The sequence below is a fragment of the Colletes gigas genome, unplaced genomic scaffold (assembly GCF_013123115.1).
Source record: "Colletes gigas isolate AHSC1104 unplaced genomic scaffold, ASM1312311v1 Colletes_gigas_Sc00004, whole genome shotgun sequence".
Classification (NCBI taxonomy): domain Eukaryota; kingdom Metazoa; phylum Arthropoda; class Insecta; order Hymenoptera; family Colletidae; genus Colletes; species Colletes gigas.
Genome location: NW_025106633.1, coordinates 2,422,258 through 2,447,338, shown reverse-complemented (window position 1 = coordinate 2,447,338; position 25,081 = coordinate 2,422,258). Strand labels below are relative to the sequence as shown.

General features: G+C 46.6%; 1 protein-coding gene across 1 annotated transcript in view; it reads right to left on the bottom strand.

Moving 5' to 3' along the window:
- Positions 1–25,081, bottom strand: part of LOC122394878 (headcase protein-like) — a 169,214-nt gene that overhangs the window by 121,592 nt on the left and 22,541 nt on the right. Inside the window, exon 2 of the mRNA XM_043392064.1 lies at positions 20,188–20,284. Within this exon, the coding sequence (XP_043247999.1) occupies positions 20,188–20,284 (97 nt within the window). The remainder of the gene's footprint in view (positions 1–20,187; positions 20,285–25,081) is intronic.

Sequence of the window (25,081 nt, the reverse complement as noted above, 5' to 3'; positions counted from 1 at the left end):
CCAACCCCCCGCGACCAACCTCGCCACTCCGTAGACTTAAAGCGGAGAGGGCGGTATAAAGGTCGCTAATTTGTGTAACGTCACCTCGGGAACACCTCGTGGATGTGTCAGCGCGTTGCCAGATTTTCCAGACGAGCCGCGAACGTACCCCGAGACGAGACGAGACGAGACCCTTCGATCGAGGGAGGCCCACACCCCCGCGGCCCCGAATCTTACCACGACGAGGGTGACCTCCTTTGCCGCGTCTCGTCTCGTTCTCGAGGGGTGATCCTAGGTCCTGATCTTTTTAGGGCCGCGGGAAACTCCCGACTGCCGGGGGATGATTGTTTCTACGACGGTAATGACTTACGACGACGACGTTCCATGCTCGAATCATCGCGACGCCGCGTCGCTGCATGACCGCCCCGTTTCGACGGGACGATCGATTCGTCGCGATCTCGCGTGATCGCGTGACGCGTCTGCCAGAAGTCGTACGACGCACCGTCCGTTTCCGGTCTATCGTCGATTCATCCCTTCGCGGCTAAGTTCTGTCGTTATTATCGAAACGATCAAGAATAGTGATTCTTGAAACGAATCTCGGACGCGAATCATTACTGTACCAAATACTTGTTTCGTTAATTAACATTGAGCGTAGATTGGAGCACGATGCGGTTAACGAAGCTCGAGAAACGACCATGGCCATCGAATTCGAACGGACAGGCGATAAAAGACGGACATCAAGAAAGGGAAATGGAAAGGGAAAGAGAAGGTCGGGAGGAAAAGCAGGGTATTCCGCAGGCCGAGTACTCCAGGGAAATTGAGATTGGTTCCCGCAGGAGAGACCGAACGAATCTACCGAGGACGCCAGGTTGCAGAGACGGGGGTGGAGAGAGAGAGAGAGTTCCGCGGATGGCCTGGCACGCGTCGAATCGAAATCGGGAAGGGATGCAATTGCAACGACAGATTTCGCGATCGTCGATAGATGGTTATCGATTTCTTTCTCCGGCATTCGCGAACATCTGGTACGCTTTCATTGCGTCACCGTCCGACGCCGAGCTACCGACACGACAAAACGATTTACCGTAATCAATAATTCAACGATGTACTTGTTATTTTGCAAGCATTCCCAACAAAGCGTTACTTAAACGTTTACAAAAGTATCGGGAATTCATTCGACGCGAATCGTTTAAAGAAACGTTTCGAGAAGTGATCATTCAGCGACCACCATGACAATCGACGCCGGTTAATTCGTTGTCTTACGATTTAATTTGGAACTGTGCGCCATTCACATGCGATGCGTTTCTCGCGCGTCGGAAAGTACGTTCAGACTCTGCCAATTGGCTGAAAGCCAACAGAGAACCGTTACAAAAAACTTTGAAAAATGAATACTTCAAAAAAAGAAAAAAAATATTACAAATACTATGAATGTTAGTCACATTGATGTTCCACGCTCGATAGTGAGAAAACAAGGAGTTAAGACCCTCGAGTTCGAATTAACCGGTAAACTCGAGCGATGGGGATCGGATACGAATCGAAAAGTAAAACGAAACGAGAATCGATGGGCGTGGAGCGTCTCCGCGAGCTTAAAGCAACCGACGAGGCTGTTCCCTCGGCTTTAGCTTCCCTCGCGAACGACTTCGTTGGTCGTTGGTTTGGTTGGCTTCTCCGAACTACATCGCCGAGTAACGCGGCAACGACGAACCAACCACCTCCTTTCACGTGAAACTCTAAAAGTTCTCCAACGGGATTCCCCTTCTCGCCGGCATCAAGAGGCCAACCTCTTGATCCCGAGCAAGAGGAACTTGAACGGTACCGCGGAGAATCGTAACGACCTCTGCCAATGGCGTTCCTCGTCAGGGCTCGCTAATCTGTCGCCGAGTTTGCAACCTGCGAGGGGTTGCTACCACGAGTGCCCCTATTCGGAAACGCGGAGTTCCGTAGATTGAAAACAGTTACTTCCGAAGAAGAACATTTTCGTTTCGCAACGTAATAACGCGCGAGAAGGCTTACTCCAGTCGCAGAGTCTAAAAACGCGTATTAAAACTGGTAAAACTTCGCACGCGTACAGTTTAAAGCTTCCTCTCTGAATTGGTTTTTGTTTATGTCGATACGACTTTCCGTTTCGAAGATATCATCGTTTAAAGAAAGACGTAACTTTATTTGTAACTCCGGCATGTCTCTTTCCGTGTTAGAAAAGCTTATTAACGCGTATTGAAACTATTAAAATTTGAAATGCGTGCAGTTCTGAACCTACTCGCTCTTTATCGATAATTAAGCCACCATTGGCAGTGGCAAACCTTCCTCTTTGAAATGGCTTTTGGTTTTTGTCGATCCGACTTTTCGTTTTCGAGATATCGTCGTGTATAGAGAAGTGTGTTTTTTCGAATTCTACTATCTCTGTCTCCATCTAGCGCGTCGGACCTCTCTCGCACGTGCATCGTGCTGACCTACCCTAACTTCGTAAGCAACGTAGCATTTCCAAGAATTTACTATTTACTACGAGCACGGCCGTCAATGGTCGCGTGGCGTAATCGATGAAACGTAAACAAATGCTTCGAACCCTTATATCTCCGGAACTAGCCACCGCATCGACTTGAAACTAAAATCGCTATATCTTCGGAACTAATTACGCCATCGGCTTGTACGAACGCTCATTTTAAAGGGCATTTCTTCATCCCCTATGCGATGAACATAACAGCTATTATTACTTATGCTGTTTTCTACCTTTATTTTGTCATTTACTTTAACGCTTTTTAAGGCATTTACACTAACCCGACAAAAAAATGTTTCAAATAAAAGTTGACGAGTGTTTTGAGAAGAACAAAGTGCAATAATAAAAATTTCGAAAAATGCTCTCGCTAGTTCCGAGACTAAAACCCATGAATTTACTATTACCAGTGGCCCTAATTCGAACCTTCCGACCACTCACGAATGCCCAGATGGATGGATTTAGTATGCAGCCGATCGACCGTCGCGGTCAGTTCGATTCGAACTATCTTCGAGGATAGCAACTGCGCAGCAGAGATCCTATCCCACTCATCATCCCCTAGCGGAATACCCACGGGTTTAGGCATTCAGATGCCGTTCTTGGCCATCAAGTTGCCAGGGGTTGCGGCTAATGTCGTTGATATTCAAGACTCAAAGTGCCAGGGGCCGCGTTAATGTCACCGGGGCTCTGCCGGTTCGCAACGGTGTTATCCCGTCGGATGTCTGGGTCCATCGAGGGACGAAGGATAACGCCCGTAGGATCTCCCCTGTCCGCGAACCGCACCGGATAACCAAAAGGGTTAGTCGGTACAGCCGTTCCAAGGATCTTTACGACGGGTCGGACGATCCTGGACGCTGTCTTAGCGACGAAAAACTACGACGACATCTTGGGTTTAGCTCGTGTCGCGTGCTCGGGAGCGTCCCTTTCTTCGTTGATAAACGAGGCGAGAGACTTACCGAGAGATTTAGGCGCGACTTTTCACCCTGACGTCTCTCTCGCCCCCTGCGAGCGAAAAACTCCCACGCCGGAGGAAACTTAACGAAGAGAAGAATAACAAAGGAGTTGTATTCTTTGAAAACTCACGCTCGAGGAAGTTCGAATAAAGACGATTTATCGTTCGCGTTGCGGTCCTGACGCGTTTCTTTCTGCTCCGTGGCAACTCCTCCCTTAAAGAGAGCACGGTGGAAGTTTCCTTGGCCGCGAATCTCGTCGCTGGCTCTACCGACGCGAGAGCTTCTCGGGTGAAAAGTTTCCCGGGTAAACAGCAACGATTTCGCTGTACCAACCCGCTCCAGCCTGGAAACCGTAAATTTGGCTGATCCTGGCTCCGCTTCCAATATCGACCACCGACATCGCCACCCACCCAAGCCATCGCCGAACGCGCGTTTCCAACCCCCTGCTGACGGCACGCCACCCTTTGCCCTTGACATTCGCCGCCGCGGGCGATTATCAGTCCGTGCTTTCCTTCATAATTCCGCCTCGTTTTCGGGCTCAACTTCAAATTGCATCGTTTGCCCGGCTCGACCGAGCGGGATTAGTCTCGTGGACGGACAAAATCCTGGGATCCGTCGAGGTTTCACAATCGCGTCGACGATGATGGATCCCAGAAGATCCGGTTACCCTTTCAATTTACGATCTCGAGAATCGGCTTGTTCCGAAAGGGCGCGGAAGACAGATTGAAATTGAACGATACCATTTTAACTCGCTGCAGTTTCAGAATTTATTTTAATAGAACCGACCGAGGCTTAACGAAGTTCATCTTAGGGAAACTCCGTGATGCGTCTCGATGATCGCGATTAATCGGTTTCCTGCTGTTCGGGGGTTCGCGCGAAAGCAATTGTCCGCCTGTAACTCGGTTAGAATCTAATTTCGCGAATGTCGGTAATTTAAACTGGGTTCCAGCGTGGAAGGAACGAACATCGGGCTTGGCGAAGTAGGAGCGAAGCCGCGATGAGGAACGGGTGTACCTGAGAGACGCTTGGGTCCAGGCTCCTCGACTATCTCTGGCACTTGGATCGAGGGAGGAGGGAATGGGCCACCTTCGTCTTGGTAGGGGACTTTAATAGGATGCCATTCCCTGGTCCCGGACAATGCGCACTATACAGGCAAAACTTCCAAGCTCGCCGTCGCCGTCCGCAAACGGCCCCTCGCGCGGAAAATAATGAAAATTCGCGGGCTGAATTCTGCCTTGACGCGCCCAGACGAGGTTACGATCTCGAAACTTCGCGGGGAATTCGAAACCGTTGATACGAAACCCATCGATGATAAAATTGTGAAATTAATTTATTTAGTTCTGGGAAAAAGATTTATTCGTCCAGATATCCGAGGGTTCTATGTAACTAAATATTAAACCAGACAACGTGTGTTCTCGGCACCAAAACCAAATACATATCAAGTATGTTGAAACCGTCGACGGAACGAGGAGTAATTTTAAGCATGTGTACGTAATTATAAAAATAAATTTGCTTGGGAATAAAACCAAAGAATCGTCCGGAAGACCTAATCGAGTAAATACAGCAGTCGGTCACGAACGAATAATGGAGCCCCTATACAAACTAACGCGTTGTCCAAATATGGGTGACAGTCAAAGTGTTAATACGGGAACGAACAACGTGTCATAGTTCCCAAGATACTTACACCCACGGACACACTAATCGCAAACTTAAACAAAACTTCGAACCGCCGAAAGAAACTTTCGACCGCCCTGTTCCGAAGGTGAGGGACCTTTTACCGCTAATCGGTATTTGCTTGTATCAATTTTTTTAGAGAATCTACCTAGCTACAATTTGAGAAATACTGGTATAATTTATAGACAAAGAAGGTAAAATATGTCGAAAGGACACGATTCGAAAACGGTGAACTGCGATATATAGTTAAATCGAGGGAAAAGAAGTTTCACAATTACCAGGAACATGGTCCTCTCTCTATTCTTCCAGCGAGGCGCTATCGAACAAAAGATCTGCCCTTTTCCTCGGACGCAATTTCCATCACAGTTTCTACACGCGTGCGTGTAACGCTTGAATGTCAAATCCAAGAAACTCTCTCGACCCCGAGTAGCTCTTTAAAGTACACAAATTTTTTCATCGATTTCAAGAAATATTAAGTTTATAATGCTTCTCCTGAATCGACAGGTGCCTATATTTTTCGGCGAAAAAAAAAATTTGAAATCGTTCTAAAAAAATTATTTTTAGCTGCAGATGTCAATTACAATCATTTTTGGTGAATAGACATACCCTCGAAATCCTACGCACTTTCGTGAAAAGAATTCGAACAGGTAGACAAATTTTTCGACGAAATTGAAAAGTTTCAAATCGTTGTAAAAAAATTATATTTAGTTGGAGGAGTCAATTACAATCATTTTTGGTGAATAGACATACCCCCGAAATCCTGCGTATTTTTGAGAAAAAAATTCAGTACGAGCGGAACATGAAACGTTAGTAACTTTTTAACGAAGCCTCCATCAACAAATTGGTATTCTTGATTTTCGTTTTATTTTGGCCTCTAGAATCCCCCATTAAAATTTTTCCTAGGGGTGGCCGAACACCCTGTATAAGACTTGACCTTCTAACGAGTCAGATTCGTCATTGTACAGTAAGGGATTGATATCAGCGTGTAAAAATATCAGAAAAGAGCCAATAACGGATCGAACGAGCCGCCAGAGCCCAAACGAAATAGAGAAGGTGTAGATTTTTGTAATTTGATGGGAAAACAAAAGGGGAATCTGGCAACGGCCTCGTAAACGGAGTTTTACCGTGGTGCGAATCGGCCTTTAACCGGGGAAAAAGGATCGAAAGGTCGTCGTTCCGGCGCGTACGCTCGCAGGAGAGTTCAGAGACGCGTCTGGTCTGGCGGCGTCGTGGGAACGTTTATCGGAACACGCTTTTCTCTCGCAGACAGTGCGTGCGCGGGAAAGGGGAGGGAAAACTGGGTTCTCTTCTCCCGCGCCGTCGACCGGGGGACGTTTATATTGACCTCCCGCAGGCAAATTTCGCCGTTCGTACCCATAAACGTTCCTTACCGCCCGCCTATCGGCCGAAATAATGGCATAATAAATCTACCAACTTTTCGCGAGCCACCGTCCTCCCCCCGAACCGCTCGACCGTGGGGCGTTTCGGTTCACCGGATCCCCCAATGGGAACCCTATCTTGCCGCTATCAAACAATCAATCTATTTCTGCTGCCGTAGGCGATTACGTTTACAGTTAATAATTCATAGTCAGCCGTTAATGAAACTCCCAAGAACGGTGTTCGAAACGTTTGTAAAGCGACTCTCCGGAGACTCTGTGTTTCGTGGTAGACGCCAAAGGGGGAGTTTTCGACCGAGAACAAGTTTGAAGCGTGAAATAAAATATTAATCGTTAATTGAAAAAAACTTTGGAGAATTGATAACCTCTGCTCGTGAAATTTGGTAATCCCAATTTGATTGTACGAAGAGGGGACACTATGACTCCATTTTCGATTTAATTTGTCGTCGATACAGGTAGAACGTCATACTCTGGGATAAGCTCTTCCCCGGCGAAAGCATCGAGAAGGCGTCTGCGAGGAAATATTCTATGGTTCCCCGTGGACGGGCAGGCGACGATCGTGGGGGCGAGGAATGGAGGGAAAAACGGTAGACAAATCGATGCATCGCCGAGAAGAAGCAAATCACCGCGCGTAACGTCTCGTATTCCAACTATTTCTCTATCAGGGCCCCTCTGCAGGTTTTCCTGGGGGAGAACAGACGACGACGGTAAGGAAAAAGCCGACGGGTACAGACGTCGGCCCGGACAAAGACACTGGGACAAAGGGAAAGGTATAGGGAGAGAGTGAAGAAAGGGAAAGTAATACGACCGACTGGGAAGCGCGTGTCTCGCGATAATACGTTTCTCCGTTCCGTTCCTCGATAATTACGCGGAATACCAACACGGGGTGGAAACCTGAAACGATGCACGCAGACACGGAGACTCCACTCGACCAATTACCCAGATCTTCCCGTGCCTCCATTTTTCAACAAACGATCATCTGTCGCCGATGAAAAAGTAATCAAACCACGGAATTTATTCGCGAAAAATTCTTCGACGACCAATTAAGAAGCGATCACCCAGTTTGGGAATCATTGATATTTAACTCCGCCACTCTTTTCGTCTCGTCGTTTGTCTATTTTTATTAAATCTATCGAAGGATAGTGCCTATAGAATTTTAGAAATAATATTGATCAGTTAACCGTTAAATTACATTTTCTTTCTTACTCGTATTGCAATATTTCGACAATCACGTATGTATCTAGGCATAATAATTTTTGGACCGATTTTGTCAAAATTGAAGGACTGATAAAGAGAAATAAGTTTTCCAAGATAGGGTGCCAAATTCCTTAAGTAAAATGGCACGCATACTTAATAGAGGGGAGAAATGGCACCGGAATCGAGGTCACGGAGAACAGTAAACGTCGGTGGCGTAATCGGATCGTTTCCCTAAAAAGCTACGGATTCGCCGGGAAAACAATCGCGCCGGTCATGGAGGAGCAATCGTATTCGTCGAAAGCGTATATCGTGGCGGGCATCGAGAAAGCCAATGCCCCCCCGTCGCCATTTCCATAACGGGATTTTATTTCCATTTTCTCGTCGGCGCAGCGCGGCGACCCGGAGAAAAAACGGGGTGCGATGTGGGCGAAAAAAATGGAGAATTTATGCGTCGCCAGGAGTCGAGGAACGGAGGAGCCCTCTGGTCGTCGATCCCTGGGATGCCGTCGACCGGATCAGGATAACGCTCGCCCCGGAAAGCTGACATAATGCAATCGAGACACCGGCTATGTGCGAACCAGATACACGCACGAAGTGTTTCGTAACGCGTGGTATCCATTTCGGTGGTCAAAACGGTGGTAAACAGTTCGTGGAAACCTGTAATTTTACCTTGTTTATTTTCCGAAACCAACAACAAGATTTAAAGAAATTATTATGCCCGTAGAATTAGTTGATTTGGTGATACAGTGATACATGGGGGTGGCTGATATTTAATAGCAGTTATCTCCCTACGGCTCGTTCGAATTACAGTTGGACCTCCATAACTCGAAGCTTTATTCCTTTTCCTTCGTGAAGCCCCGATAACTCAAATAATAAACTCGAGTCAACTCGAAGCAGTCCTGGACCTCTCTTAATCTTCGAAGGTTTGGATTAGGTACAATTTTCTTATTCTTAGGAGAGTCACGAAACACCAGATTCGATCAGGGACGCTCACAATCGTTTTGCCATTGATCGTCCACCCGTCCAAGTATCGCGCGCGTTATGAAACAGCCAGTATATCCACGCACACGCTTTCTCCCCGTCGAATGACGCAAGAAACCGCGGCAAGAGAAGCCCGAGACGCGGCGAGAAAATTGAAAAGTTGTAATTGAAAGCGGTACACGCCAGTCGCTGTGTTCGATCTCAGCCAGCGGAGTTTCGGACTCGATCGGTGATCGCACGACGTTCGAGAGCGATCAAATATCCCCCGGGCAACCATTGGAACGGTGATTTTGTAACGCTTCGCGCGCGAGTTCGAGTTCGAGTTCGCGTTCGCACGGCTCGTTTTTATTTTAGTCAGATTTCAAAGATACCGGGGGCGATATTTGCCCAACGCGTCCACCGCTCCATCGTGCATTCGCACAACCGTCGATCAAAAGCGATCGCGTTCGATTCATCGAGCATTCTTTCAGCCGATACAATTGATCACCCCGATTTTTTGGAAGCAAAATCGTTTCTGGAAAACTCTGAGTTAATAAATGATAATAAAAAGAAATGAAATGGAAGAGCAATGGCTGCCACGCCCTTCAGGGTCGATCCGTTCTTTCAGATCGACTCCTCGAACGAAAACGACCGTACGTTTCGTATATTATTCAACGCGAAAGCCCGGGCGACCGACGTTCAGAAATTTTAATTAAACCACAAGTCCGAGTTCCAGCAGCAGCGCGTAAAGACAGAAATTAACATTTTTCCTGGCCACTAGCGCGGAAACTTTTATGGTCAGCGTCGACTCGAAACGACCACTCTCGGCCACGTTTATTTCTGCTCGACGGCGGTCCGCGCGAATTAATCGCAATCAGAAGGAAGAGCACCGGCCGCCCTGGCGTTAGACGAAATTACATTTACAAGTACAAAAATTCGCAGACATCCGCTTTCCACGAGCGATTGAACGCCGCGAAAAGTCGCCCCTGCAATTTGCTAGAAAAGACTGCGGTCACTTCGAATTAAATCGAGAGAAATTTACGAAAGTAAAATAGATTTGGGGGTTCTTGGAGAATTTAGAAGAATCACGCGCGAGACCAAAAGAGGAAAATATCGATCTAGCGAGAATAAATGCTTTCCTTTCTTTCCGGAAAACGGATAATCCGCTCGGGAGATCATGCTGGTAATGTTCCATGAATTTCAATATCCGATGCGTAATCGGAGATTACACGATTGGACAGGGTATCGAATGGCAAACTACGTTTCATGAGAATAATCTCCAATCGTCTGCTAGAGGATCGTCGAGACGGGGAATAATTGAAAAAAATGTTTCGCCAGGCATTTGTCTGCGTATGAATATTAGTTTATGGCACCGTGCAAGCAAAAGCGAACTTTGCCACAGACCACGAGACACATTTGTAGCATCGTTGTTTCATACATTTCGATATTAATAAAGGAAATTCTATTTGCTCCGAGTCGAGAAATAATTATACAAATTTGTACGATGACTTTAAATTTACTTACAGAGTTTGGGAGCTGGTGGAGCTTGATACGTGACCCGAAGTCACATCCACGCAGAATTAGGGTAGGTTAAATCGATTCGTTTGCAGACGGCCAGCGAGAAAATTACTATTTTGACTCGATGTTTATACGTTCGAATCGCTTAAACGCAATGTTTCGAAACCGACTGCTGGCATGGATTCAATATTTGTAATTCGCACTCGGAGCACGAACAGTTCATTTACCGAGCTATCGACCCTGCTCGCAGTTAAAACGTCGGGTCACACGCGAAACAAAAATATTAATTTGATTCCGAAACATTCTGCGAATAATTGTTCCTTCTATTTCGTTACACACTTTTACTTATTGGGATAAATATTTATAAATATCTTTTATTCTATATTTGATATAAAAAATTTTAGTACGTAATTTCTCTTCGTATAAAAGGTAGCTTGATGGATCGTTAAGGGCTGAATCGTGTAGATTGTAAGATCTGTGAATATGTATTGGTACGCGAATAGACAGAAGTCGAGCGGAAACGGGGCCATTACTTTCGTCCAGAGTCGGTGGACGTTCCCCTTTTCGTCGGTCTCGCGGTTTCTTTTTGCTCGTGACGGACGAGTTGGGCCACGATGGCCGCAGGAAGAGCGACATTTGTCTCGACGATTATCGCGAGACTCGCTACTCGACGCTTCCCCCTTCCCGACCCCCCAAACAGATTATTGTTTTCTTACCCCGTGGGGCTCGCCTTCCGAGTCGACGTGGCGATTTGTCAAAATGCGCGCGGAAATGAAATTCCGGAAACGACGGACCCCGGAACATGCGACCTAGACCGCAAGAAATGCGATCGAGAACGTCCCCGAAACATTAATCTCCCCGTTTCGGTGGATCAACGACCGCGATTGGAGGGATTCCAAAGCTCCAATTATTTCCAATTAGCCAAATAAAATAAATACAAATTTTGTTACGGAGTAAAGAAGATATCAGACGATGTGCAGTAATTTTGTAATATTGTTCTTTTGGATCCGAGTATAAAGGGAAACTGTATTGGAGAATCGGTGAAATCTCCCGTTCCACTCGAGCTCCGTCCGGTTCGAGCCTTCGAAGCCCTCCTCGATGAAAAATGACGATGAAATGGAATATCCATCGAGGCACGAGAGCTGTCGGTTCTCGAATTGATGGCCACGCGAAGAAAGGATAAAATCGTTTCGTATTATCGTCCCGTAATTCCCGTACGAAGTTGAAAGGTTACTTCGTTACTCGCCGTTCCACGACGACGAAAATGAAGAGAAAGTTGCGGCGTCTGTCGTTCGCGATGCTTCCCGTCGGTTATTAGTAATCAGCGTCACTCGGCATGAACGATGTCTCGGAAACGAAGACGCTACGAACCCATCGAGAAACGATCGAGAGAATCGATCGCGTCTAATTCGTTTCGGTGTATTAGAAACCGCGTCGGATTAGTAACTAATCCCACTGCGAATATAAATCAACCCGAACGTCGTTAATCTCGACTGCTGCTACCGTACAACATATTCCATCGCAAGTACCAGGCTTATCCGGATATAAAATATTAATTAAAAATAATTTTATGTCAAAATATATGCTCCTCTTACACTTTCGTTATGTTTAATGAATATTACATACGTTAAATGTTGTTTGCAGTGTGGTACAAGTACTTAAAATTCAAACCAAAAATAATTCTGGTCAAATTGGTTGTATTCAAGTTACATCGTTTTAAATCAATAATATTAAGCTCGAATTCCATCGACAATCTATTTGCGAATTTTGCTATAGGGCAAAGTAGTATAGTCGAATGTTATTGTTCCCAATCGAATACTAGCACGCTTCTGACCATGGACGAAGTTAGAACCGGGAATTTATCGCGAAAGTTTAGGTCGAACGCTTTAAGTCGTCCCTCTTTCTCTCTCACGACCATGAAAAGAGCCAGAGCGACCGTTTACGTACGTCAAGTTCAGGGCCAAAAATAGTTGTGCGTCACGTGGGGGCGAGAAAAGCGTGGGGCTATCTTGCATCGATCCGATTGAGGCAGGTCTGGATCTCGAGGGAGGCACGAGACTTATCCCGAATTCAGGGATAAATTTCAAGGACGGTCCAGTCGAGCCACAGAAGATACTCCCCGCTTCAAAGAACCTATTGCTATTATTATTATTTTTTATAATAGTCGTGGCTATTGTACCTCTTTAATTCTAATATAATTCTACATCCACAACCTGCGAGACGATAAAAAATTTGTTCCTCCAGTAAAGATAAGTTTGTCACGATTTAATCGACAAGCACGTGTGGAAAGAAATACTGGAAACGTAGTGGTGGCTGAAAGGGTTGAACCTGTGTTTCGTAGGAACGTTTCACCGAGATTTCCTCGAACGAACGGGGCGCCAAAGGAAACGGAGAAAAACGGGCAGGAGGGAAAAGGGGTAACCGAACGTAAAAATCGACACAATTATTTCTGTCTGAAATGCGCTCGCTCGCGAGCAACGGGCCGGTGAATTGCGCGTGGTTGCGTAACAGGAAGTCGAACGTTTAAGCTAATGACCTTTAATGCAAAGCTCCATTGTGCGCGTCGCGAGTCGGGCCTGGAACGAGGGTTAACACACAAAATGTACCCATCGGGGAACAAAAAGGGAAAAAAGAATAAAAGCAGGGACGCAGAGAGAGAGAGAGAGAGAGAGAGCGACGAAGAGGGAAAGGGAGAAAAAGAACGCACCCTCGAACGAGCGACTCGTTTTCTCGCGGCTCTAGCCTGCCAGCGGCTCGAATATGCAACTCGGAACAACGCACGTGCGTTCAAAAGCCCACGCGAAATCTCTTAATAATTGCTACCCGTAAATTAGCATCCCTCCGGTACGTGGGCGTGATTTATATCGATAAAATCCAGCGAACGCCGCGGCGAGAAATTTTCATTCCAGGAGCCGGCGCAATGACCCTCGACTATAATTGTACGGTCTCGGCGACGCCTTCGGTATCTGAAATCACTTACGACCAATGTGTCTTCGTCGAACGTTACGTAATAATTCGAAATAGTTTCGGAGAAAAATATCCAAGCGCTACGTTCAATTTAAACGCTCGGCTTTGGTACACGTATTACAGACTTTTTAAAATATAGTAACTAATGCCCAATTACAAAACTGATGGAGATAATATAAACATTATTTAATAAACCTTACATTAATATTCAAAGATCTCCATAGAAGCAGTGAAATTTTAACCTTTAAAGAAATCTACCCTGTAAGTAGGAGGATTACGTAAAGAATGACAATCGTACAGTCCTCAACCTTGCTATAAATTTCCTGGTTTGCATATTCTTGGTACCAAGAACCAGAGCGTGGTCTCGAGAGACAAGGGATCGCGTAATCGACAGCCTTTCGGCGACCGTGAGGCGCGTCGATGAATTTGTATTTGCGTATAATCTCCCGCGGATCGTCTTCGCAGTGAGATATCCGGAATTCAATCAAACTTGGACCGGAAACTGCAAGGAAGAGGAGGCCGGGGCCGATCGAAACACGGTTACGAAACGCGGCGTGGTTCTCGGTTACGACGTAACGAAATTAGGAAAGCCAGCCCCCGAAACTGGCGAGAAACTCGACCGACCGAACTTCCGCGTCCATCGTTTCCCGCTAGCTCTGAATTTAATCAACGCCGCCGCCGGCGAGGGGCGCAACGCGTCGGGATTATATTACTTGGAAACTATCTTAGGAATAACACGGTTCTTGCTACGCCCGTGGAGAAATTCGCTGGCTTTAGGGGTCGTCCTGCACCGATACGCCACCAGCCAATATCGCCTAATCCCGGGACCAGCCCCAAACGCACGACAGTTACCAATTTTGCAAATCCAATTTTTCCTTCGACTGCAGCATTGCACAAAACTAGATTCAATTTGCTAAAATTATATAATTTTGCGTTAACGCGGACTTTCAAAATGTTTCTTGAAACACGGATCAATTATACTGATTAACGATACTGTTGAACAAACTGGCCCAGTGGCTACCGTCGGAATCGATTTCCCTGGCCGCGGGAAAAAGTCGACACACGGTCAAACTCTCGATATCTCTCCTTATACTCTTGTACACCGGTGTTTCTCCGACGATGAGGAGACCGAGGAGGAAGAAGAAGGCCGGTGACATCGATATCTAGCGGTACACGATGCACAATAAATTCCGTCTGGCGTTTCCTATTAGCTCCGAGTGGTTGAGCCCGATGCCGTATATCAGCGTCAGTTCATTGGGAATCAACGTCCATCGAATCGACGAAACGAGACGGCGAAGGAGGAAGAGAAGACGGACAGGATGGGAAAAGGAGTCGGGCCAAAGGGGGTTGTGTGGTACCCGCGATGCAGAAACGGTTGAACCGCGTGCAAAAGGTTTTCGACGTCGTCCTTTTAATTAATCTCCGCTCCCTCGGCCACGAGTGCCATTCAGAACTCTACCGACGGCACACGGTACTCTCGCGAGTCGAGGAGGCTTCTGCTTTCGTGGCCAGGAACAAAATATTTTCCTGCGCCGTCGTCAAAAGGTAGCCAAGCTTCGCTACCTTTTAACCACATTTCCTCGGCCTCGTTCCCCGACGATTCTTCGCTAACTCTCCGGCCACGCCTAACGTCGTCGTGCAAAATATTTTTGTTACGTCGATTCTATCGCCAGACTTTGTTTTAATTTCAATGCGCGTATCATCGAAGGATCTACGTTACAAAGTTACAAAAGATCGTCATTTGTAGCGGCGACTACAAAGGTCCAGAAAAACTGCGTACTTCGAACTGAAGTCTATAAAGGATCTACCGCGATGGACTTACTAACAATACGAACGAATATTCGAGGCATCGTTCGGCGCCGCAAAGGCGCGACGGTACTTTGTATCTGGAGTTGCAAACCAAACGCGGCTGCGACACGATCAAAGAAGACCGACGCACTCGGTGGGAGCGTTTGGCACGAAAAGCTGACAAAACTGATTTAAAATATGGTCTATCTTCGAATAAAAAATATTTGTACACCTGTGTTGTATAAGTTTAACTCTCTGGAACAGAATTTAAGAAATCACGCGATAGCGAGAGTGCCCAAATTCAGCTCGCGGACGAGGTTTAACGAGTTCGGCGCACTTGCAGGATAGGGATCGAACGATAGACAGCCTCGAACAAACACACGAACCAGACTCTCGGGGCCACACCCCGAAACGAACGCGAGGAGTAACTGCACCCTGGCACGCCACTTTCCCATTTCCATCGCTCCTTTCGTCCCGATTTATTGTTCGGTCTTAACTACACCGTTTAGAGATCATCGGTGTCGCGCACGGAACGTTGCGATCCGCTGGAATCGCAATATTTCCTTCTTTAAAGGACTGCCGGCCTCCCTTTTGTCCCGGCGTCTTGGAATTGCACCCGTAATCGTCATAGGTGTCGGTACACCACCCACGTAACGCGAATATAAATCAATCGCAGTGGAACGATGCAGAAGAGAGATCGAGGATTTAATCTACTCGAATGGGGATGAAATGAATCCGACGATCTCTTACTAACGATGGGACTCCTCGAAATTTGGAGTAAATTAAACATTTCTATCCTTATTTAATTAGGAACGAATGCAATTATGGACATAACTATAATGGCATTCGTATCAGTACGTTTGTGTTTCTTTCCTGAACAAAATATTTTTGTTTCGTAGTCAGTGTATTATAAAACACAGAAGACCGCCCAAGGGATTAATCGATACCCAAACGTGTTTTGGTCCACGGTTGCAGTGTGCTCGAGGCTCATCTCGCATAAACAAGAGTTACAGAACGGAGAGAAATAATAACCCGCGATCATGCTTCAACGAATGGAAGAGAGAGAGAGAAAGAGGGTCGTGGGGCGATTTCAGCGATGCGAAAGCGAGCGAGTTCTCCCTCGATTCCCGTCAGGACACGGCGCTAGAAAGGGAACGGAACAGAGAGCCCCGGCCATGATTTCCAATTCACGCCAGCAATCCCCGGTTTTAAAAGCGACGTAAGCGCGGGGCGGAGGGAGGGCCGCTGCATATCAGTATTCGACGCGCAAAAGGCAACCTTGCATTCTACGATTCGTAGCGCGCAGAAAGGGCTTGGCCGCCCCTCGACGCGAGAGAGGGTTGGATGATAGAGCCGAAGGGGTTCGAATCGAACGTCACGACCGTGGAGATTATTCGAAACTGGAAGACCTTCCGGGGGCCAGTGTGCAGGGGAACCTTGAGGCTGGGTGGGCTTTTAACGAGAGTTTGAATGCACAAAAAAGTCTTGCAGGTTTTGGTGGTCTTTGAACGTCGATCAACGATGACCACACAGTCCGTACACACGTTCGCTGTCAGAACGCATTTTCGTTGCGCGGATAAAAAAAATTAATTCTTAAAGGGAAACCTGCTACGACAGAAATTTAACTGAACTTAACATATATTTATGATTTTTGTGAAATTGATAAATTCTCTAAAGCTAGTATTAGCTTAATTGTATTTGTCTTTCTTTCGAAAAATAAATAAATACATAGTGTGTAAGTATAGAAACTATTACGACTGTATCGATACTCGATAGAAGTTCGTGAGAAGACTAAACGAGGTAGAAAGTCGTATCCGCAGAGATCGATCAGCACTCGGAATAGCTGCTTATCCTTATCTATAACGCGAACTTTGTATCCGCGGCGCGTGAAAGGGACTTCGTCGAACTGGAAGCCCGGGGTCTTTCACTATTCAGACGTTTCGGCTCGTCGAACCGAAAGCTTCCAAGACGCTTCAGACAGTTCGAAAACTCTCTTCGAATATTCCAAAGGATCGAATTGACCGAAAATTCGCGAAACAGCTAATCGTCTCGCTCGCGTTTAGCCGTAAGAGGGTTGTTACTCGACACGTTGCCATGGTAGAGTTCCCAAGCAGAATTTCGAGGGTTCGAGTGCGGTTTCTCCCGCGTATATGCACGCAAACAGCCGTGGATACTGGCTAAAGGTATTGATCGTCTCCCACTACCTCGAGTTTCTATTAGACCAATCCCAGGTATTATTTAAATCAAAAACCGACGGGGATCGACGATATGGAAGAACCATAAAACGACCCACCGGAACACGGGGCGCTGCCTCACTAAGTTGCATCGATCCGCGTTAGAAATACTTGCAATGGGTTCACCCTCGCTAACAGGGATTATTAGAATTAAATATACTGATTTTTAACGTTCCTCGAATAAAAGTTGGTCGCCTTTTAACATACGTGAGAAGACCATGTCGATCAAATTCGCGGGTAAACCTGGGGGCGCGTATGGGCCGCTTGAGAGCTTATCGCGCGATCAGGCGACGACAACGGAAGACTACGGGGCAAAAAGTCGCGTAGAAAATTCGCTTTTTAGTTATCTCGAGGGCCCGGATGGTGAGTCGTAAAACGCGAACCGTCTTTTCACGCGCTGGGAAAATCCGTCGCGTGCGATTCGTCTCGCGGCCGGGAATGAAAGGAATCCAAACGCGCGCGCGGCGGGCTTATCCCGCACGGCTATAAACCTGCGGGGTCGTGGCCGCTGCTCCGTGTCCATTGTTGCTTCTAATAAAGCGTGGCCCTTTTCTGCGTTTGCAAGAGGAATAAATAACGCGAGCTTCGCCGTGGACGATGGAAAAGAGAGAGAGAGAGAGAGAGAGAGAGAGAGAAAGAGACGACGGAGACAGAGCAAAGAGGCTTTTTATGGGCTACCTTCCTCGAGCTCGTGCCCGCTGCGATGAAAGGTTGCGCGAAAGAGTCAGACGTAAAAAGACCACCCTTCCCTCCGCCCCCTCTTTGCTCACCCTATTTTAAAAAATACGCAACGCAGTCACGAGCACCGCGGCGATATTCCACGCAGCCTCTCGTTTTCGACACGGAAACGTTCGGGACCGTGCCGGTCGCAAATTAACCCCTTCGCTGGCGGTGTTTTTTTCGGCACCATCCCCCTCCCCCGATGCCCCCCCTCCCAAAAAGGACCCGGCAGGTACTGGTAACCGACGTATAATGGGGTGACTACGTTATGGTTGCTCGTTTCGAAGCACCGCCACTTACCGAGCTCCGGAGGGGAACCACGCGGGCCTCTATTTTGCTAGTCATCCTTTTCTTCCTCCGCTCGCACGGGCTCTCGAAATTAGGGTTACCAACCGCGCTCTTTCGAGAACACATATGTAACCTATCCCGAAGCGGCGAAATACGACTCTTGGTCTTTTTAAAACAACAGAGAGAAATTAAATTGCGAAAACAAAGTCAAACAGGGCCATACGTGTATAAAGGTAATCGATCAAACCTCGAAGCGGATCTCGCATGCTACAGGTCACAAAATCTATTTTAAACGTAATCGGTAGCTCGTTATGTTAATATTCGTCTTTCGTCTCGTTAATTTGCGTTATCGCGTACGCGCGGAAGCCATTCTCGCGGGTCACGCGTTACCGCGGTTCTACGGTTACTAAATTAATTTTCTCTCGGGCGTCGGGGTATTAATTTCACAGGCCCACTGCCCACGCGACCTTGCGGCGCGAAATATAATTGCACGCGTTATTGGGCAAATTTACACCGTTCGCGTAACCGCGTCGTCGAATCAATTTGTAATCCGTCACGCGATTTCCCGCGATCAAACGCATTGTGCGCGCTTTCGCGGGAAACTAGGAAGATTAAATCACCGCTCGATATCGTTCGAAAACATCCATTTCCATCGTTTATCTTTGTTTATCGTTGTTTTGATTCAGTTGGGAATATTAACTAAAAAACACAACGTGACTCCCAAGGCCCACACCCGTTATCAATATTTTTCAAGACGGATTTGATCCTATTGTCAATATATTTCCATCGCTATCTCGTTATTATTGTTTATCGACGAACAAACGATTCGACAGGAAGTTTCGTAGCTTCGTATCGCGGGCGTCTGCAGGCGTGCCGATGCAGTTCGGATTAAACGAGCCTGCGATTCCTTTGAAAATATTGCTAGGTAGAATAGAGTCGGCAGGGAATCGCGGTTTAATAACAGGCGCGTATTGCGCCGCGTGAGCGAGCACACCCCTGAAAGGGTGTGAATGCACACGGGCAACGACGGAGGTCGGGTATTGATTTTCACCCCCTCGTGTATTTGGGGTAGGACGACAGTGTTACGACGCAGTCGAGAAAGGATTCACGCGGTGGGAGTCCGAGAGACCTATACACGCGCTAAAAGAAACAAAGAAAAAGAACGGACCACCCACTTGCGTGAGACATTATTTCGACAAGGTCGTGGCGTAGATACGTGACGCACATGGGGGCCCGTATCTGGATCAAGGACGATGGTTTAAGGGTGCGAGACTGTACCTTAGTCGGCAGTAAACAAATCATGGCCGCGGTGAGACGCGAAACCCATATACACAGCCTACGGGGTTTTATTATCGCTAAGAACGTTACGATCACAGGAACCGCGAACATCTGAACAGATAGACCAATGGATCCTTTTACACGGGGCCATTTTATTGTCGGTGGGCACAACGTACGTTCGATAGAAAACTGTTGCCTTAAAATCACCGATAAACATCCTCGAATAGAACAATAGGAATTTGTATCATGTTCGAAACGACCCATTCGTAATTTCTAATAAAGATTGTGAAAGACTCGACTGAATTTTTGCAAATTTACCGTGGTTTCTGTGAGAGAATTTCTTCAAGAATCTATCGTTTTAATTTCTAGTTCCAGAGTTGAGAAATAAAAAATAATATTTTCAAATAGTTACTCCAAATTATTATCAACGATAATCAGAATATTGTTTTCCTTTGGGCGTTGATAAAGAGAAAGACCGTCGACACGATTTCCTCGAGGAAGGTTTAAAGCGGGAGGATCTTCCTCTACGCCTTGACCTTGCTCTATCGCGTGCCTTCCGCTTTAAGGAATCTCGCGTATAGTTCGCTTCTCCGCTTTCCTGGCGCTCTATAGCGGGGGTTACTGTTTCAAACTTTCGCCGACCTCCGTGCGCACGCGCGTCTCCCTCGTCTAACTTTTCTCAAACGCGGAATAGCGAGCACGACGACGTTGGCGTGGATCAAGCACGTATCCGGTTAATCACTCACCTTAATGTGATAGGAGTTCAGCTTGGTGCGAGGCAGACTGTTGAAGGCGCTGAAGTCCAGACGACGCGAGAAGATCCCGTTCGCGCCGCAGCTTTGCCTGCGAACAAATTAACAACATAAATTGTCGGTTAAAATTCACAACTGGCATTTATCCTCCCACGTTAGACTTAGATTGTAGAACAGTTAACACCAAAGTTACCATGAACGAAGGAACGAAACATTATAAAAAAATTCGATCGACCTTTTGTAATGGCCTTTTCAAACGACGGCTTTAAAATCTCGACGTGGGAAAAGTCGGGGTTCCCGGGCATGTTTCTCGCGATACATAATAATTCCCGGGGTTCTCCCTCGCTTGATCACCCTCCGTGTACATCGTGTAAGTCGAGGGTCGTTGTTATAGGACCCGCGTTTATCCCTACGAGCCGACGAAAACGAGTATGCACGCGTGTTCTCGTAACTCCTGGCACCGTCGCTTGTGAAAAAGAAGGTTCCCGCGCGTCGTGAAATATAAACCCTCCCGAACGGACGGAGAATTTATCCCCGGAAGAACGTGCCACCCTCCGGGATCGGCGAGCCGTAGGAAGTTCCCGGGAGCCAGAAGTTTCGTCGAAACACGGTTGACCGTGGAGTGCAGAATGTATCCAGAGAGACAGGGGAATTTGCAAGCTCGGAATCGTTCCCGTCCGATAATTTCTGTAACGTCTGCCACGAATACGTTTCTATCGGAGTTTCACACACGGCCGAGCCTGACGTCCGATTTTACTGCAGAGTCTGGCACCGACGTCCAACTCGATAACAGATACACCTTCGACGGTCCGAAATTCGCGGCGGAACGAAGTTCGGTCACTTTGGAATGGAAATCGGTCCGTTTAACATTGTATGCTCGAAGGCAAACACGTTTAATTGGAATATTGAAAGCTCCGTATAGCAATTTACCATGGGAAACTTTCATCCGGCGAGAGCAGTTATCGATTCGACAGCACTCCGGTCGAGCGAAATATAATTTCATTTTATAATTTAGATTTTATTTAGCAAACAGAGAATTCAAAGTTGGGTGTACGGGCCTATATATTACCGTTGCGTTAATGGAATTGTTGAAAATGCAATTAATAATTATTTTCATTGAATAATATTTCAAAAGCAGAATTTTTAAGATCCAAGTATGGTTTTATTCGTATAAAAATTATAAACCGAGATGATAAAAAGGAATGGAATAAAAAATGAAAAACGTTGCCATCTCGCAACTGATTCGCGTCGAATGGTTGCAGTGGAAAAACACGGGTGTGCATTTTCGGTTCCCGCGAACGCGAGCACGGTTGCGACTCGTGACGATGACCGCAGAGGTCGAATTGGTGGAAGGAAGTTACGTCAGAGCGTCAGGAAGACAACAAGCCTGGCGAACGAATGGTTGGACGGGATGGCGGGAGGGGAAACGGTCGACCTTAACCTTGGCCTTTGCTCGTGCGAGACCGTGCTCTATTGCCGCCCGTATCGGTAGTTTTTGGCAATGTCAACCGGGGTCACGAAAATATTACGCGGCGTCGTCGCGTACGACGCATATACACGCGCCCGAGAAAAACGATCGCGCGCAGTTGCATTATGCAACGCGATCCGCGGCGTTCTTGGTGCGTTGACCGAATTCCAGCGAGATGGAAACGAGAAATGCTCGTTTTGGAATACTGATTGTGTCGACGAATATGCTTGTCCTTCTGGCCGTCGTGCGCTTACACGGCGACACGATTGCGCGTGACGTTCGATTTAAATTCCCACTTGTGGTAGTCAATTCAAGCTGTTCGAGTTCATTTTTTTTTAACCAATCAGTGCACAATCTTCGTATCAAAGGCTCCCTGGGTCCATCGTATTATTTCTTTTAATACGATTCAAATTTTGGCAGTAAACCTAACAGGCGGTTTAAACAAAGCGCTGGAAAAGTTCTAAAATTGCACAAAATTGTCGATTCTAACAGTACAGTCGTTTTCATACACGACATCGAGCAATTCGGAGCTATTAACTAGAAAACGAGGTAACTCGAAACGAGATCGAATTCGACGTCACCGAAAAAGGTTGCGGGCAATTTGCATATCTGGTGTAACGGAGTCGCATAATTGCGCTCGAAAACTCGATGTTTACGTTCGATTGCGAAAGGCAGAGAGTACAAATACGGACGCGGTCTCCGTAATTAATTTACAACGGCCGGGCCGCGCTCGCGCGCGTAGTTATTTTCAATCACCGGCATTTACACGTCGCCTCTCGGTCGCGTTCCGACTCTCGCGATGACTAATGCCGGTTGCGCAAGCCCCGACGCGAAACAGGGAATCAATAGAGTCATTATTTCGCCGGTCGCCGGGAATCGCGGCGTCGCGTGTCCGTTCCCCGCGAAACGCGCCAAATTAGCAACGATCGCGAACGTGCAATGATCGGGGCCCCTCGAGCACGACGAACCAACGCTATCTCCGGCCTCCGGCTGCATCGTGTATGCAAGGTGTTCGACCACCCCTGGGAAAAATTTTAATGGGAGATTCTAGAGGCCAAAATAAGACGAAAATCAAGAATACTAATCTGTTGATTGAGGCTTCGTTAAAATTTTAGAATTTTTTTTCTCGAAAGTATGTAGGATTTCGGGGGTGTGTCTATTCACCAAAGATGATTGTAATTAACCCCCGCAATCAAAAATAATTTTTCCAGAACGATTTGAAATTTTTTAATTTTGTCGACAAACTTGTCCACCTAACTATTGAAAGTACACTTTCCAGAAGAAACGAAAATTTTACTAAACCTGGAAATAAATCGTTTGACTAAATGTACGATATCGAAAAAAGAGGTGGCTCTGGAACACATTTAATTTTAACTTAATGAAAGCATTTCATTCCGTGTTTTTGATTTATTTTTAAACACAGAATTATCCATATCTTTTCGACTTCACCGCTTATCGAGGGGCACTGTATTTGCATAGCTTGCCATTTCGATGATCGTGAGAGCATTATCGTCGACGGACGGGGTCCCAATGTGTTAACTTTCTCTTTTAATTCCCGAGACTCCGTCGAGTAGAATCGTTGAAAAAAAGGAACCCGCGGTCGAGATCCTAAACAACCGATCGCTGGTCATTAAGCTCGATACGATATACGACGACGACGGTGAAAAAAAGGACCGTTTCGCGATTCAATTTATATTCCGCATGAACCGGTTTCCAGGCCACCCAGCCGTGCACATTATCGTGGAAACGCGATTGGGATGGCAGCTACACGAGCGTTTCAATCAGAAACGAAATTATTATCTAACCTTGACGCGAGAGCAAGCTGCGCGTCACTTCCGAACGACCCGAAAAGGAAACCGACACTCCTTATCAGCGTTCAACAGTCCTATCATTACAAGACTTTCACTAACTTTGGACGCTCGAAAAATTTGAATTTTCGCTCGGTGATGTTTGCTCGAAGTGTTCACTCCGTTCATTTTCGTAACTACAGATTCGGGACCCCAAGAATATCGTACAGACTATAATTCAACTTCAATTGGTGGCTTCAGGATGTTCTTCGGAATGTGAGAGTGGATGTAACGTAGGCATGAATTTATTATCGCGTTGCGAGGCAAGCTGTGCACACACCGCCATAAATCAATTTCCTCGCTGTGCAAATCCTGACATATTTAGCAATCAACAGAACTGTGTACAAAACACGAGGAAAAAGCATAACATTGAAAAGATTCCAGTGAAATCTGAAAAACTGTTATTCTTTTGTTTGAGAGTTTATCGTTTCGTACGCGATGATAAGTAGAGCTTTGTGTTACAGTTGAATGAAACAAATGGAAACACAAAGTTCGAGATAGATAGGTCCAATAATTTTTTTAGAGAAAGAGAATCAAATATCGTCTAATTATTAAGACTCCTAGTTACTAATTAGCATACTCATTGTTCCCATAGCCACGGGCTAATACAAACCGTGCGACTCTCGTTTCATCGGCGGTTTCTTAAAATAGTTTTTGTCGAACAGGAAATCACCCGTGATCGAGCAACACCTATTTATAGTCAATTCAATCGTATCGTTACACCGTGAAATTGATTGCGTCAATTTGAAATTATAATCGGACAATTAGCAAACTCGATCGTATTGAAAATACACGTAAAAGCCTTTGCGAACGAAGCAGCGGTTTTGAACTTTTCCATGACGTACTCCGCAAAGTATCCGAACCGAGTTTTTTCCATCGAGAGGGACCCGATGGTAGCAGATATGAATATTAATTCCCAAATTATAATTTTCGCCGAACGATCAATCTCCGGTTTACCCGTTCTGGTCGACGATATCGGCGAATCTCAGATTTTGGGTGGTCGCGATGGTAACCGGAAGTACCAAGGCTCCTCCGAAACAGAAACTGCGATGTCCTTTATATCTGGTTTTAACTTTAACGAGTTATGATACAATCATTTTACGAGTCTCTTTCGAAGTTTATCGTCCCGTAGGAAATTTGTATAGAAACGGGCTCTGGCGTCGTACTCGAAGAACCGATCGAAGATCAACGAACAGTCTGTCGAAAGATATCGCGATTATTCCAGCCGGGCAGCAAACATCGCGACGAAATCTCTTCGCGAGACAACGACGGCCATTATGTACTTTGTCGGAAAAGTTGTGTGCACAACCCTCCGCCGATGCTTCTACAATGATCTCGAAACCGGAGCCGTATATTACGCGGATATTCGCAAGCGAATCAGTTCTTGCAACCCGACACCGCCGCGATACGCCTGCCGCGTATCAGTCCGCCGCTTGTACTCGGTTTATATTTCTAGGAAGTCTTTCGTAATCGTAGATTCGTTCCTCGCCGACATGAATGACGACGACCGTCCTGTACCCCCGCGGGACGCGCCAAACACCCCCTTCGTACCGTATCGCGTTGCGTGACATTG